Source organism: Emys orbicularis, chromosome 2 (assembly GCF_028017835.1).
Source record: "Emys orbicularis isolate rEmyOrb1 chromosome 2, rEmyOrb1.hap1, whole genome shotgun sequence".
Taxonomy (NCBI): Eukaryota; Metazoa; Chordata; order Testudines; family Emydidae; genus Emys; species Emys orbicularis.
In genome coordinates, this window is record NC_088684.1 from 116377598 (window position 1) to 116390789 (window position 13192).

Consider the following 13192-nt stretch of genomic DNA (forward strand, 5'->3'; position numbering starts at 1 on the left):
TGTATATCAGGATGGAGCCAGCATATGTAGACTTGCCCTGTAGTTTTGCATGTGTGAACCCATGGCACATGGAAGCCTCTTCTTTATTTAATTGGTGTGTTGAATTAGAGCGAGTACACACTGAAGTGTTTCATACTCACACTAAGGGTATGTCTACACTACGAAATTAGGTCGAATTTATAGATGTCGGTTTTTTAGAAATCATTTTTATACAGTTAATTGTGTGTGTCCCCACACAAAATGCTCTAAGTGCATTAAGTCGGCGGACTGCGTCCACAGTACTGAGGCTAGCGTTGACTTCCGGAGCATTGCACTGTGGGTAGCTGTGGGTAGCTATCCCACAGTTCCCGCAGTCTCCGCCGCCCATTGGAATTCTGGGTTGAGATCCCAATGCCTGATGGGGCAAAAACAGTGTCGCGGGTGATTCTGGGTACATGTTGTCAGGCCCCCACTCCCTCCCTTCCTCCCTCCGTGAAAGCAACGACAGACAATCGTTTCGCGCCTTTTTTTCAGCCCAGACGCCATATCACTGGTATCATGGAGCCCGCTCAGATCACCACAGCAATTATGAGCAGTATAACCAGCACAGCATTATCCTGGAGTATATGCAGAACCAGAACCTGCCAAAGCAAAATCAGGTGAGGAGGCGACAGCAGCGCGGTGACGAGAGTGATGAGGAAATAGACATGGACATAGACTTCTCACAAAGTACGGGGCCTGGCAATATGCACATCATGGTGTTAATGGGGCAGGTTCATGCCGTGGAATGCCGATTCTCGGCCCGGGAAACAAGCACAGACTGGTGGGACCGCATAGTGTTGCAGGTCTGGGATGATTCCCAGTGGCTGCAAAACTTTCGCATGCGTAAGGGCACTTTCATGGAACTTTGTGACTTGCTTTCCCCTGCCCTGAAGCGCCAGAATACCAAGATGAGAGCAGCCCTCACAGTTGAGAAGCGAGTGGCGATAGCCCTGTGGAAGCTTGCAACGCCAGACAGCTACCGGTCAGTCGGGCATCAATTTGGAGTGGGCAAATCTACTGTGGGGGCTGCTGTGATCCAAGTAGCCAACACAATCAAAGAGCTGCTGATATCATGGGTAGTGACTCTGGGAAATGTGCAGGTCATAGTGGATGGCTTTGCTGCAATGGGATTCCCTAACTGTGGTGGGGTGATAGATGGAACCCATATCCCTATCTTGGCACTGGAGCACCAGCCAGCGAATACATAAACCGAAAGGGGTACTTTTCAATGCTGCTGCAAGCACTGGTGGATCACAAGGGACGTTTCACCAACATCAACATGGGATGGCCGGGAAAGGTACATGACGCTCGCGTCTTCTGGAACTCTGGTCTGTTTCAAAAGCTGCAGGAAGGGACTTTCTTCCCAGACCAGAAAATAATCGTTGGGGATGTTGAAATGCCTATAGTTATCCTTGGGGACCCAGCCTACCCCTTAATGCCATGGCTCATGAAGTCATACACAGGCAGCCTGGACAGTAGTCAGGACCTGTTCAACTATAGGCTGAGCAAGTGCAGAATGGTGGTAGAATGTGCATTTGGACGTTTAAAAGCGCTCTGGCAGTTTACTGACTCGGATGGACCTCAGCGAAAGCAATATTCCCATTGTTATTACTGCTTGCTGTGCGCTCCACAATATCTGTGAGAGTAAGGGGGAGACATTTATGGCGGGGTGGGAGGTTGAGGCAAATTGCCTGGCCGCTGATTACGTGCAGCCAGACATCAGGGCGGTTAGAAGAGCACAGCAGGGCGTGATGCGCATCAGAGAAGCTTTGAAAACCAGTTTCATGACTGGCCAGGCTACGGTGTGAAAGTTCTGTTTGTTTCTCCTTGATGAAACCCTCCCCCCTGCACCGGTTCACTCTACTTCCCTGTAAGCTAATCACCCTCCTCTCTCCCCTTTGATCACTGCTTGCAGAGGCAATAAAGTCATTGTTACTTCACATTCATGCATTCTTTATTAATTCATCACACAAATAGGGGGATAACTGCCAAGGTAGCCCAGGAGGGGTGGGGGAGGAGGGAAGCGCCAGGTGGTGTGGGGGAGGAGGCAAGGACAAGGCCACACTGCACTTTAAAACTTTAAAACTTATTGAAGGCCAGCCTTTTGTTGCTTGGGCAATCCTCTGGGGTGGAGTGGCCGGGTGGCCGGAGGCCCCCCCACCGCATTCTTGGGCTTCTGGCGAGTGAGGAGGCTATGGAACATGGGGAGGAGGGCTGTTGGTTACACAGGGGCTGTAGCGGCGGTCTTTGCTCCTGCTGCCTTTCCTGCAGCTCAATCATATGCTGGAGCATATCAGTTTGATGCTCCAGCAGTCGGAGCATCGACTCTTGCCTTCTGTCAGCAATCTGACGCCACCTATCCTCTTCAGCCCCCCACTTACTCTCTTCAGCCCGCGAATCAGCCCACCACCTCTCCTCGCGTTCATATTGTGCTTTCCTGCACTCTGACATTGTCTGTCTCCACGCATTCTGCTGTGCTCTGTCAGAGTGGGAGGACATCTGTAGCTCCGAGAACATGTCATCCCGAGTGCGTTTTTTTCGCCTTCTAATCTTCGCTAGCCTCTGCAAAGGAGAAACATTTGCAGCTGGTGGGGGAAAAGGGAGATTGGTAGTTAAAAAGACACATTTTAGAGAACAATAGGATCACTCTTTCCCGTTAAACCTTGCTGTTCACATTACACAGCACATGTGCTTTCGTTACAAGGTCGCATTTTGCCTCTTATTTATATTGAGGGCCTGCCGGTTTGGTGTGAGAGATCACTCACGCAGTGCCAGGCAACAGACTTCGGCTTGCAGGCAGCCATTGTAAGCCACAGTCTTTTGGCTTCTTTAACCTTCATAATATGTGGGAATGGTTTCAAACAGCAGCGCCCTCATTTCCCATACCAAGCGGCCGTTGGGTTGACCATTTAAAATGGGTTGGCAATTTAAAAGGAGGGGCTGCGGTTTGCGGGTTAGCATGCAGCACAAACCCAAATAACCCCCCCACACACATGCAATTCTCTGGGATGATCACTTCACCCGTCCCCCCACCGCGTGGCTAACAGCGGGGAACATTTCTGTTCAGCCGCACAGCCAAACAGCCCAGCAGGAACGGGCACCTCTGAATGTCCCCTTAATAAAAGCACCCTATTTCAACCAGGTGACCATGAATGATATCACTCTCCTGAGGATAACACAGAGAGATAAGGAATGGATGTTGTCTGAATACCAGCAAACACTGGGACCATACGCTGCCATGCTTTGTTATGCAATGATTCCAGACTACGTGCTACTGGCCTGGCGTGGTAAAGTGTCCTACCATGACGGACGGAATAAGGCAGCCCTCCCTATAAACCTTTTGCAAAGGCTTTGAGAGTACATCCAGGAGAGCTTTATGGAGATGTCCCTGGAGGATTTCCACTCCATCCCCATACACGTTAACAGACTTTTCCAGTAGCTGTACTGGCCGCGAATGCCAGGGCAAATTAATCATTAAACGCGCTTTCTTTTAAACCATGTCTAATATTTACAAAGGTACACTCACCAGCGGTCCCTTGTCCGCCCTCAGGGTCCGGGAGCATGCCTTGGGTGGGTTCGGGGGTTACTGGCTCCAGGTCCAGGGTGAAAAACGTACCCTGGCTGTTGGGGAAACCGGTTTCTCCGCTTCCTTGCTGTGAGCTATCTTCAAGCTATTCATCATCATCTTCCTCATCCCCAAAACCCGCTTCCGTGTTGCGTGATTCTCCATTGAAGGAGTCAAAGTACAGGGTTGGAGTAGTGGTGGCTGCACCCCCTAGCATGGCATGCAGCTCAGCGTAGAAGCGGCATGTCTGCGGCTCTGCCCCGGACCTTCCGTTTGCCTCTCTGGATTTGTGGTAGGCTTGCCTTAGCTCCTTAACTTTCACGCGGCACTGCTGTGCGTCCCTGTTATGGCCTCTGTCCTTCATGCCCTTTGAGACTTTTTCTAATGTTTTGGCATTTCGTTTACTGCAACGGAGTTCAGCTAGCATGGATTCGTCTCCCCATATGGCGAGCAGATCCCGTACCTCCCGTTCGGTCCATGCTGGGGCTCTTTTGCGATCCTGGGACTCCATCATGGTCACCTCTGCTGATGAGATCTGCACTCACCTGCACCTTGCCACGCTGGCCAAACAGGAAATGAGATTCAAAAGTTTGTGGGCCTTTTCCTGTCTACCTGGCCAGTGCATCTGAGTTGAGAGCGCTGTCCAGAGCGGTCACAATGGAGCACTCTGGGATAGCTCCCGGAGGCCAATACCGTTGAATTGCGTCCACACTACCCCAAATTCGACCCGGCAAGGCCGATTTCAGCACTAATCCCCTCGTCGGAGGTGGAGTAAAGAAATCGATTTAAAGAGCCCTTTAAGTCGAAAAAAAGGGCTTCGTCGTGTGGACGGGTCCAGGCTTAAATCGAGGTAACGCTGCTAAATTCGACCTAAAATCATAGTGTAGACCAGGCCTGACACACCTTAGACAGAAATCTATAGTTCACATGTAAAAACTCCTGTGTTTATAGAATAAATGTGAAGAGCCTTTGGTGGAAGAAAGTTCAGCACCTACAGTGGGTTACAAAATCATTATTTTAGTATCTGAATTATGGTAGAGCCTACAGGCCCTGGCCCAGTTGCACTAGGCTCTGTATAAATATATAACAAAGAGATTCTTCCTGTCCTGAAAAGCTTACAATCTAAGAATACGAGAGACAACAAGTGGATTTAACAGAGCACCAAGAAACAAGATGATGATACCGGTCTGCATAAGTCAGTTCTTCTTAGAGTGTTGTTCGCTATGGGTATTCACTGTGGATACGCATGCGCTCCATGCACCTGAGACCAAAAGATTCTTCAGGACCAGTGTCCATCAGCCCATGTCTGTGTGTTTTCATGCTCCAAACCAAGGGCATAAGGGACTGCACAAACTGACTGTCTTTCCAGTTCTTTTCTACTGCTTATAGTCCAAGACGGAACTCCTCAGTGTCCTAAGCTTTGCTAGCATCTCCTTTCAATCAGGGTTTCCTGCTGTCAATAATTATTTTTTCCTTCTTATAGTTAGTTTTAGTATCTAGTCAGTTAGGTGGTAGTAGTGTTTTTGTGCCCCTCTCCTCTTCCATTCAGGGCATTTAGCATGCCCAAGCTCCCAGGTTTCAAATCATGTGTGGCTGTCCCCAGGTCTTCCTGGTTAGCAATTCCCACAACTCCTGCTTGTATTGCTTTGGGGAGTCTCACATTCCTTCCATGTGTGAGATCTGTCTCTCCTTCCCTCCTCAAACGTGACTATCCCATGAGTTTCACTCCAAAGACACCTGAAGGAGCTATCCATAAGGCCCCTACCTGCTCCTGGGCTCTCTGACCCCCCATACACTGGTCGGAGTCACCAAGTAGAGCCTGTCTGGACCCAGCACTCTCTAGCTCCAGAACCTCAGTTCCCTGGTCTAACAACTATCAGGCAGAAACAAGAAGAGGATAAGGACAAACACTCCCATAAAAACGGGAGAAAGTCTCCTCTAAGACTCCTAAAGAGAGGCTGCCTCTCCTACCCCCTTACCCTTCAAGTCTGATGAGACTTCATGCTGCTGATTCAGGGTCTGCCCTGTCAATACTGAGGGCCAAGGCCAATCCAAGGTTACCACCTGCACAGGGAGGTGGGACTGACCCTAGCATCTGCAAAGGAGAGAAGGGAGTGGTCGCTGACTGCACTAATGGTACTACACCACAGAAAGAAGGACTGAGCAGTACCATCACCTGCTGCCCAACCTAAGTGTGCAGCGTCAGTGCCTCCTAGGGCCAGAAGCGCTTCTTGCTTCCCATCTGCTAGACCTTATACTATCCTTGATGACCTAACGATTTATATGGACCTGGAGTTGCCAATACTCTTGAAGCCAATAATCAAAGAAGTGCATACACCATCAGTGCACTGCTTGCTGATTCTGTCCACCAGCTGTAGTGCTGAGCATTCTCCACTCTCGGTGCATTATTTGTCATTTCCCTCTACCAGACACCTTACCACCAGATACATGGTACCAGCAGCTCCACTGGTAGAAGTGTAGGAGTCCTCTGATAACCCTACGGCCAGACCATCATTTTGTGATGCCAGATTAGCCCTGAGTGGGATTTGGGAGCTGCATAGGCACCTTCACACTCTAAACAGTACTCCAAGGCTTGGGACCAATAGTACCCTCTCCATGGGCACTGCCTCCATATCCGAATGAACCTACACACTGTCCCTACTGTGGTGACTGAGACCCTTACTTCAGACCTTATAATCCAAGAGGATCTGAACTAGACTTAGAGCAGGGGTCACATCAGAGGGAAGAGCCACAGTCCCTTCAGGAGCACTGTGAGGAAGAGGAATAGCCCAAGCAGCCAGAACTGCTTCATCCATCTGTGGCTTTCTCTTCCTCATTTCCCAGTGAGGGAGTGACACTGGCCTTGCTGTTGCCTTTCTGATGATTTCAAGCAATTTCAGGACAACCTCAGTATTCTCTCCAAATCCCCCTAGAGGAAGTTCAGAACCCTTCTCACAAGCTTCTGGACATCCTCCAGTTAGCAGGTCCTAGCAAGGTGGTGTGTCCTGTTAATGAAACCATATTGTAACCTGCCAAAACAGTTTGCCATACTCTCAGCTACTTGTACTCCGACCTCCGAGATGGCAGAAAAAAAGATATTTTGTTCAATCTAAGGGGTCATGATTTTTGTTTTCCCACCTTACAACAAACTCTTTGGCAGTCCAGGCTGCTGCTGAATGCAGCAGATTGAACCAGCATAGGTCAACACTTTCTGACAAGGAAGCCAAGGAACTGGACCTCCTGGGAAGGAAAAGTTTCCCTTCTGCTAACCTACAATTTCACACAGTGAATAATCAGGCACTTGCATCCAAATATAACTTTGTTAACTATATCAAATGAATAGAGTTTACAAACAAGTTCCTCCACGCACTCAGGTCTCAATTTTCAAGAAATCCTCGATGAAGGCAAGCTCATTGCTAAGTCCTCCTTTCAGGCGTCGCTAGAGGCAGTAGACACAACCTCTCACTCCATGGAGACTTTGGTTGTCATGATGCAGGCATTGTGGCTTCACTCCTTTGGGTTCTCCAAGGAAGTTCAAGCTACAGTGGAGGACTGGGAAAACAACTGATTGAGTGAAAAGATGGATGAGTTGTCACACATATTTAAAGACTCTCGGGAAACCCTCTGCTCCTTGAGAATATACCTCCTGGCTCCACAATGGAAGTATGTCGCACTTCCTTCCTATAGGCAATGCCCAGTTCTCAATCCTTCTACCAGCAGAGGGACCTATAGACCTCCCAGGAAGTGTCAGAGGGTACACCGAAGCAGACAAAATGCCCCACGGTCACTTCCAGCTCACTTCCAACCTTTCGCCAAGAAATCATTTTGATGGGACTTCTCAGAGCTGCCGAACAGTCTCCCCACTGCTGGATATCCCCACCCCTTTTGGTGGCCACCTGGCTCATTTTCACTCAATGTGTCAACACATCATGTTGGACAGATGGACTCTAGATATCATCTCCTCTGGCTTCTCTATAGAATTCCTTTCCATCCTCGCTCCGAAACCTCCTTCCTCAAAAAGCATTGCTTGTGAGTCACTCACAGTTAGTACCCGTTGGAACCACCACCTGAAGAAGAAAGAAAGGTTAATTGCCTATTGTAACTGGAGTTCTTTGCAATATGTGGCCCCTATGGGTATTCCATGTCTCACCCTCCTTCCCCTCTGCTCAGATTCTTTCCTAGAGTGATTCATGGGAGAGAAGGAACTGGAGAGACAGTTGGTCCATGCTTCCCCTTATGCTCTTGGTTTGGAGAATAAGGAGGTGCAGGACACAGGCGCAGACCAATGGACACTGCTATTGAAGAATCTTCACAACTTTGACACATGGAGTGCGTGCGCACCCACAGTGAAAACCCATCGGGACCACTCATCTTGAAGAACCCCAGTTAATATCAGGTAAATAACCTTTCTTTCCCTCACACCAGCTGTGTAACCACTGTCCAGTTTGTTACAGATGTCATGGCACAGGGCAGTTTGTTCTTAAAGGATCATAACAAAGATAATAATTCTCCCCTTCCCACAAATAGGAAATAGACTAAAAGTTCTGCTGTGATATGACAATTACTTCAGCTGTTTATACTTTAAAACTTTTCAACAGTACAGATAATTGTCTTTGACCTTAGCCTTGTAATCACTTTTTTTATTTGTATCACAAAGGTTACTATCTAGCACCCAACTAGCCAAATGAAATGTATGGCTTGATTAAGGATCTCTTTTGTCAGTAATTTGTGCCTAATGTTTTTAGCTTTCCCACGGGCTGTTATAGAAAATGGTAAATCTGGTTTAAATGAAACCTGATACTGTTAATGGTTTAATAGCAGCTGCCACAGGGTTATGGCATTTTTCAACAGATGCTTCTGTTTCTTTTTAAGCTACACAAAGTCTTAGAATATATTTACATAATTAATGTAAAGTACACCTACATAATGACAATATTTATAGTTTTAAGAGATTTCCTTAAATTATCTCCCCTCTTTTGCCATCATCCAATCATAATTTATAACCTGAAACGGGAAGGTAAATCTCTATATTTTAAAATAATAAATATTACCCCTTTAAAAAAATTCATGACATGTAGCATGACTATATACATGTAGCATTTCTCTTGCTAACATTTCTGTTATTTGTATGAGAAGAGCCCTTCATCACTCCAGAGACTGAGAAAGAAAAAAACCCCAAAACCTAGTAGCTTGCTTGCTGTCTATGCCTATTATCTGGTCTACCATGCAAGCAAGAACAAAGAATCAATGCCAATATGTTTTTAAAAATGAATGGAAGTTGCTGCATCACACGTGTTTAGCTAAATGTCCTTGGATGATACGTCATTTAAATATGTAGAGTGGACCAGCTACACCAACTATTGAACTTCATCTGAGTGAAAAAAATCATACTAATTTAAAGTATTATGGGCACTATTATTTAGGCAAAGATTTTCAAAAGTTACTGGTGATTTTAGATATCTTCTTTTTTGGGTACCCAACCTGAGATACCTTCAAAGGGCCTGGCTTTCAGAAAGTTCTGAAGATGTGTCACATTGTGCACCCAAAAATTGGGGCACTCAACAACACTGGGCATTCTTGAAAATCTTGTCCTCATCAAAGTATATACAGGTGTACAAGGGAGAGAAAGAGGGAACAATGAGCATCTCTCTCTGCCTGGTCTGGAGAGCAGGGGCTGGGTACAATGGGAGTCCTTACACTAAGTGCATACAAGAACTCCACAGAAAAAGTGTTGCCACCACCATTAACCTTCGCAAAGGGGGCAGAGATAGGGGGAAGGCACTCAAATACTACAATGATGACTGCTAATATAAAACTCTAATATATATATGAGAGATGGGGCTCGGGCCCCTGTCCTGTATCATTCAGCAGAACTGGTTAGGAACAAAGGGGAGCAGATGATTTACCCTCTTCCAAATTGGTGTGGTTACCTTTTTCCCCTTGCACTCTCCAGAACCCTGGGTAACATCATGTCTCTCAGAGCTTCTGTTGGGGTACATTACCACCTCTGTACAAAAATAACAGGACATCCATGATGATCCTGAGCCCCTAAAACTGGACAACTGGCAGTGTGTACTGAGCAGCCATACAGATTTCCCAAGACAGCTATTTCAAAAAAAGGATGATCTTGGTAAAACCAGGACAGGTGGCAACCCTATACATGTGACAATACAACTCCTAGGGTTTTTTTGTTTCATTTTTTCTAAAATTAATTAAGGGATGTGGTCCTATTTAACAGGAACAGGATCAAACCTTAAATTACTTCAATAGCATGGTAAAAATTGTGGCATAGGATCAGCGTTTCTTTTCTGAACTTGAATTGCTTTACAAAGGAAAAGGATTTAAATATATTTATTACTTCAGGGATCTTGCTTCATCCTTGATTTGCAGGTCTTGTCATGGGAACCCAATGCTTTCTGGGGCCCTGGGGCTGAAGTAACCCTTTACATGTCTCCAAGGTGATCAGAACAGATTTGGCTACCCCATGAAACATTAGAATTGCAATTACCAGTCTGTTGATGGGGTGGGACTTTACTACCCCAAAGTCCTTAATGACTCCTACTCTGGGACTCAGATGCCTCATTAGATGGGCTCTCCATTTTTGTTTGAGGGAGTAGGCTGCAGCTCACTTGCCTACCAATATAATTCCCATGAGTGGGTTGGGAGGAGTTTATGAATCCACCCTTTAGACTGAGGCAGTCTTTACTTATTGGATACCATGGAGATGTCAGAATAGATGAATTCTCCAAAGCCACATAGGCCAAGAGCCACACAGAATAGGTCCCTGAAGGGAATTTGAGTAGGCCCTATCAGAGTCCCGCAAGAGATTTAGGGCTTACTTAGATTCAACAGTTGGTTAGTTTTTAAATGTTCTATTGACTCTATTAGCTTGCATTTGATAGTAATGAAAGCTTTTCTATGCTTATTAAAAAAAACAGGTAAAAAGCATACAGGAAAACACACATTATTGCATGAATAAAATATACAACACTGCACTTTTGATCAGAGAGATGGTGGAAATCATTCAGATGTGTGACTGAGGTGTTCTTCAGTGTGTTACACTAGATCATACGTATGAAGTTTGTTAGACTTAGTCTGAGACAGGGAAACTGTTTCTCTGATCATAACTAATACTTTCTTTCCCTTTATCTCTTGTTAGGTTCTGCCTGCTAGAAAGGAGGTGAAACCAGGCATGATACTCCTCTTTGAACTCTTTCTTCTTCATGAGACCAATACTTACATCGACCGTGTTGTAGGATGGGGCGCTTTTCCTTTATGTGATAATAATTTCAACACTTTACAGGGGAAGTTTAAATGCCCTTTTCTCAGAGGCCATTATGATTCAAAAATTGACCGCTTCAAAAAAATTGAAAATTTGATTTCATTGGATTTAGACCACTGGTTGTGCAACCTCTATTTTCAGGTTTGTAACCTTAGGCCTGCCATACGCCCCTCCTCATGGATTCCAGTTTGCCTTGGACACACTTAAAGCCAATGTTATCTTAAAGCAGGGTAAAGGGTAATGACAATAACTTGAATACATTTCCAGGAATACGAGGTTATATTGAAGAAGTATCTTTGATAAGGAAGAAAAGGAAATGACACATACTGTTAGAAAATATTAATATTAGGAGCATTGTAAAAAAAAGTAACAAAACATTGAAAACTGTTGGATTTGAAAAATCAGATTCATCCTTGATCTTCTGAGCCAGGTTCGAGATCCTGTAGCTGAGAGGTGCTATTGATTCCAGCAACCCATGATTTGCTGAATAGTCCAGAATTAAATGTGAGAGTGGGTGACTGCTAGTGTCTGTGAGCTTTGATGAGATGAGAAGGAGAGCATGAGCTAGGTAAAGGAGGAAATACTGGACGGAGTGGGGGCAATTGTGAAGAAAGAAGTGTTTGGGAGGATGGGAGCTTTCCAGAATCCTAAAGCCAGCCCTGTTAACTTCTAGAGTTTATGGCTGCTCTGCCCTGGAGTTCAGACTATGGGGATGTCAATAGCAGAGGTCACCAAGGGCATGGCTACTCTTGCAGATGTAGAGCGTTGTGAGTTAAACCATTCCTCAGAGACCGCAGCAGGGAAAGCGCTGCAGTGTGTTCACACTGTCAGCTGCAAGCGCACTGGTGTGGCCACATTTGTGGCACTTGCAGTGGCATTGGGAGCAGTGCATTATGGACAGCTATCCCACAGAGCACCTCTTCCCATTCTGGCGCTGTAGCTTGTGGGAAGGGGGCGGGGAGTGCGGGGCATTCTGGGTCCTGTCCCAACGCCTCATGATGCATCGCTTCACATCCCAGCAGGGCCGGTGCTACCATTTAGGCAAACTAGGCAGTTGCCTAGGGTGCCAAGATTTGGGGGCGCCAAAAAGCGGTGCCCCCAATTTTTTTTTACAGCGTTCCTATGCCTCCTCCCTGAGCGCACGGTCGCCGCTCCACTTCTCCCGTCAGGCTTGCAGCACCAATCAGCTGTTTGGCGCCGCAAGCCTGGGAGGGGAGGAGAATTAGAGTGGGGGCGGCGTGCTCGGGGAGGAGGCGGAGTAGAGGTGAGCTGGGGTGGGGGGCGCCTCAGGGCAGGGGAGGGGTGGGGAGCTGCCGCAGGGCTGGGGGGGGGGGCGCAAGGTGCCCCTGCATCCCAGCAATCCCTGTGCTTCAGTCCACATTTGATGCCACCTTTCACTGTTTTTTGTACTGCGTGCTCTGTCTTCCCTTTCGGTCTGCGGGAATGGATCCCGAACTGCTGAGGAATATGCTGATGGGTCTCGCCAGCATGTCACGAATTGCAGTCGAGTTACTCCTTAAGCTACAAACTGACAGTGAGGAGTCCTAGGATGATGTCGACTCGCATAACGCATATGACACGAGCAATGGCGAAGCCACGTTTTAGCAGCAGGGGGAGTGAACAAATAAAAACAGGTGCCACCCGCCGCGAAGAAAAAAGAAGAAAAAAAGAAAAAAGAAAAAGAAAAACCCCGACTGACCCAGAGTGGCTGAAGGACCCGCCACTAAAGTGCCGCTGAAGACCCGGAGTGGACTCGGAGCGGCTGAAGGACCCGCCGCCAAAGTGCCACCGAAGACCCGGAGCACTGCCGGGTGAGTAAAGATTAAAGATTAAAAAGGCGCCACTTTTCTGCTCAGTGGGAGTGGACGCTCCCCCTGCTCCCCCCCTAGCTGCGCTACTGGACACGAGATTGCTTGTGGCATTCATGGACATGCTCACCACCGTGGAATGCCGCTTTTGGGCTCAGGAAACAAGCACTGAGTGGTGGAATCACATTGTCATGCAAGTCTGGGATGACGAATAGTGGCTGCAGAACTTGCAGATGAGAAAAGCCACTTTCATGGGACTGTGTGCTGAGGTCGCCCCCACCCTGCGGTGCAAGGATACGAGATTGAGAGCTGCCCTGCCAGTGGAGAAGCGGGTGGCTATTGCAATCTGGAAGCTGGCAACTCCAGACAGCTACCAATCAGTCGCTAACCAGTTTGGAATGGGAAAGTCAACCATTGGAATTGTGTTGATGCAAGTTTGCAGGGCCATTAATCGCATCCTGCTCAGAAGAACCATGACTCTGGGTAACGTGCATGACGTTTTGGCTGGCTTTGCAC

The 13192-nt window shown here is 47.2% G+C and overlaps 1 protein-coding gene across 1 annotated transcript in view; it reads left to right on the top strand.

The window, feature by feature from the left end:
* The window catches only part of LOC135873697 (uncharacterized), a 168476-nt gene that overhangs the window by 72990 nt on the left and 82294 nt on the right, over nt 1–13192 (top strand). Inside the window, exon 12 of the mRNA XM_065398337.1 lies at nt 10746–11009. Within this exon, the coding sequence (XP_065254409.1) occupies nt 10746–11009 (264 nt within the window). The remainder of the gene's footprint in view (nt 1–10745; nt 11010–13192) is intronic.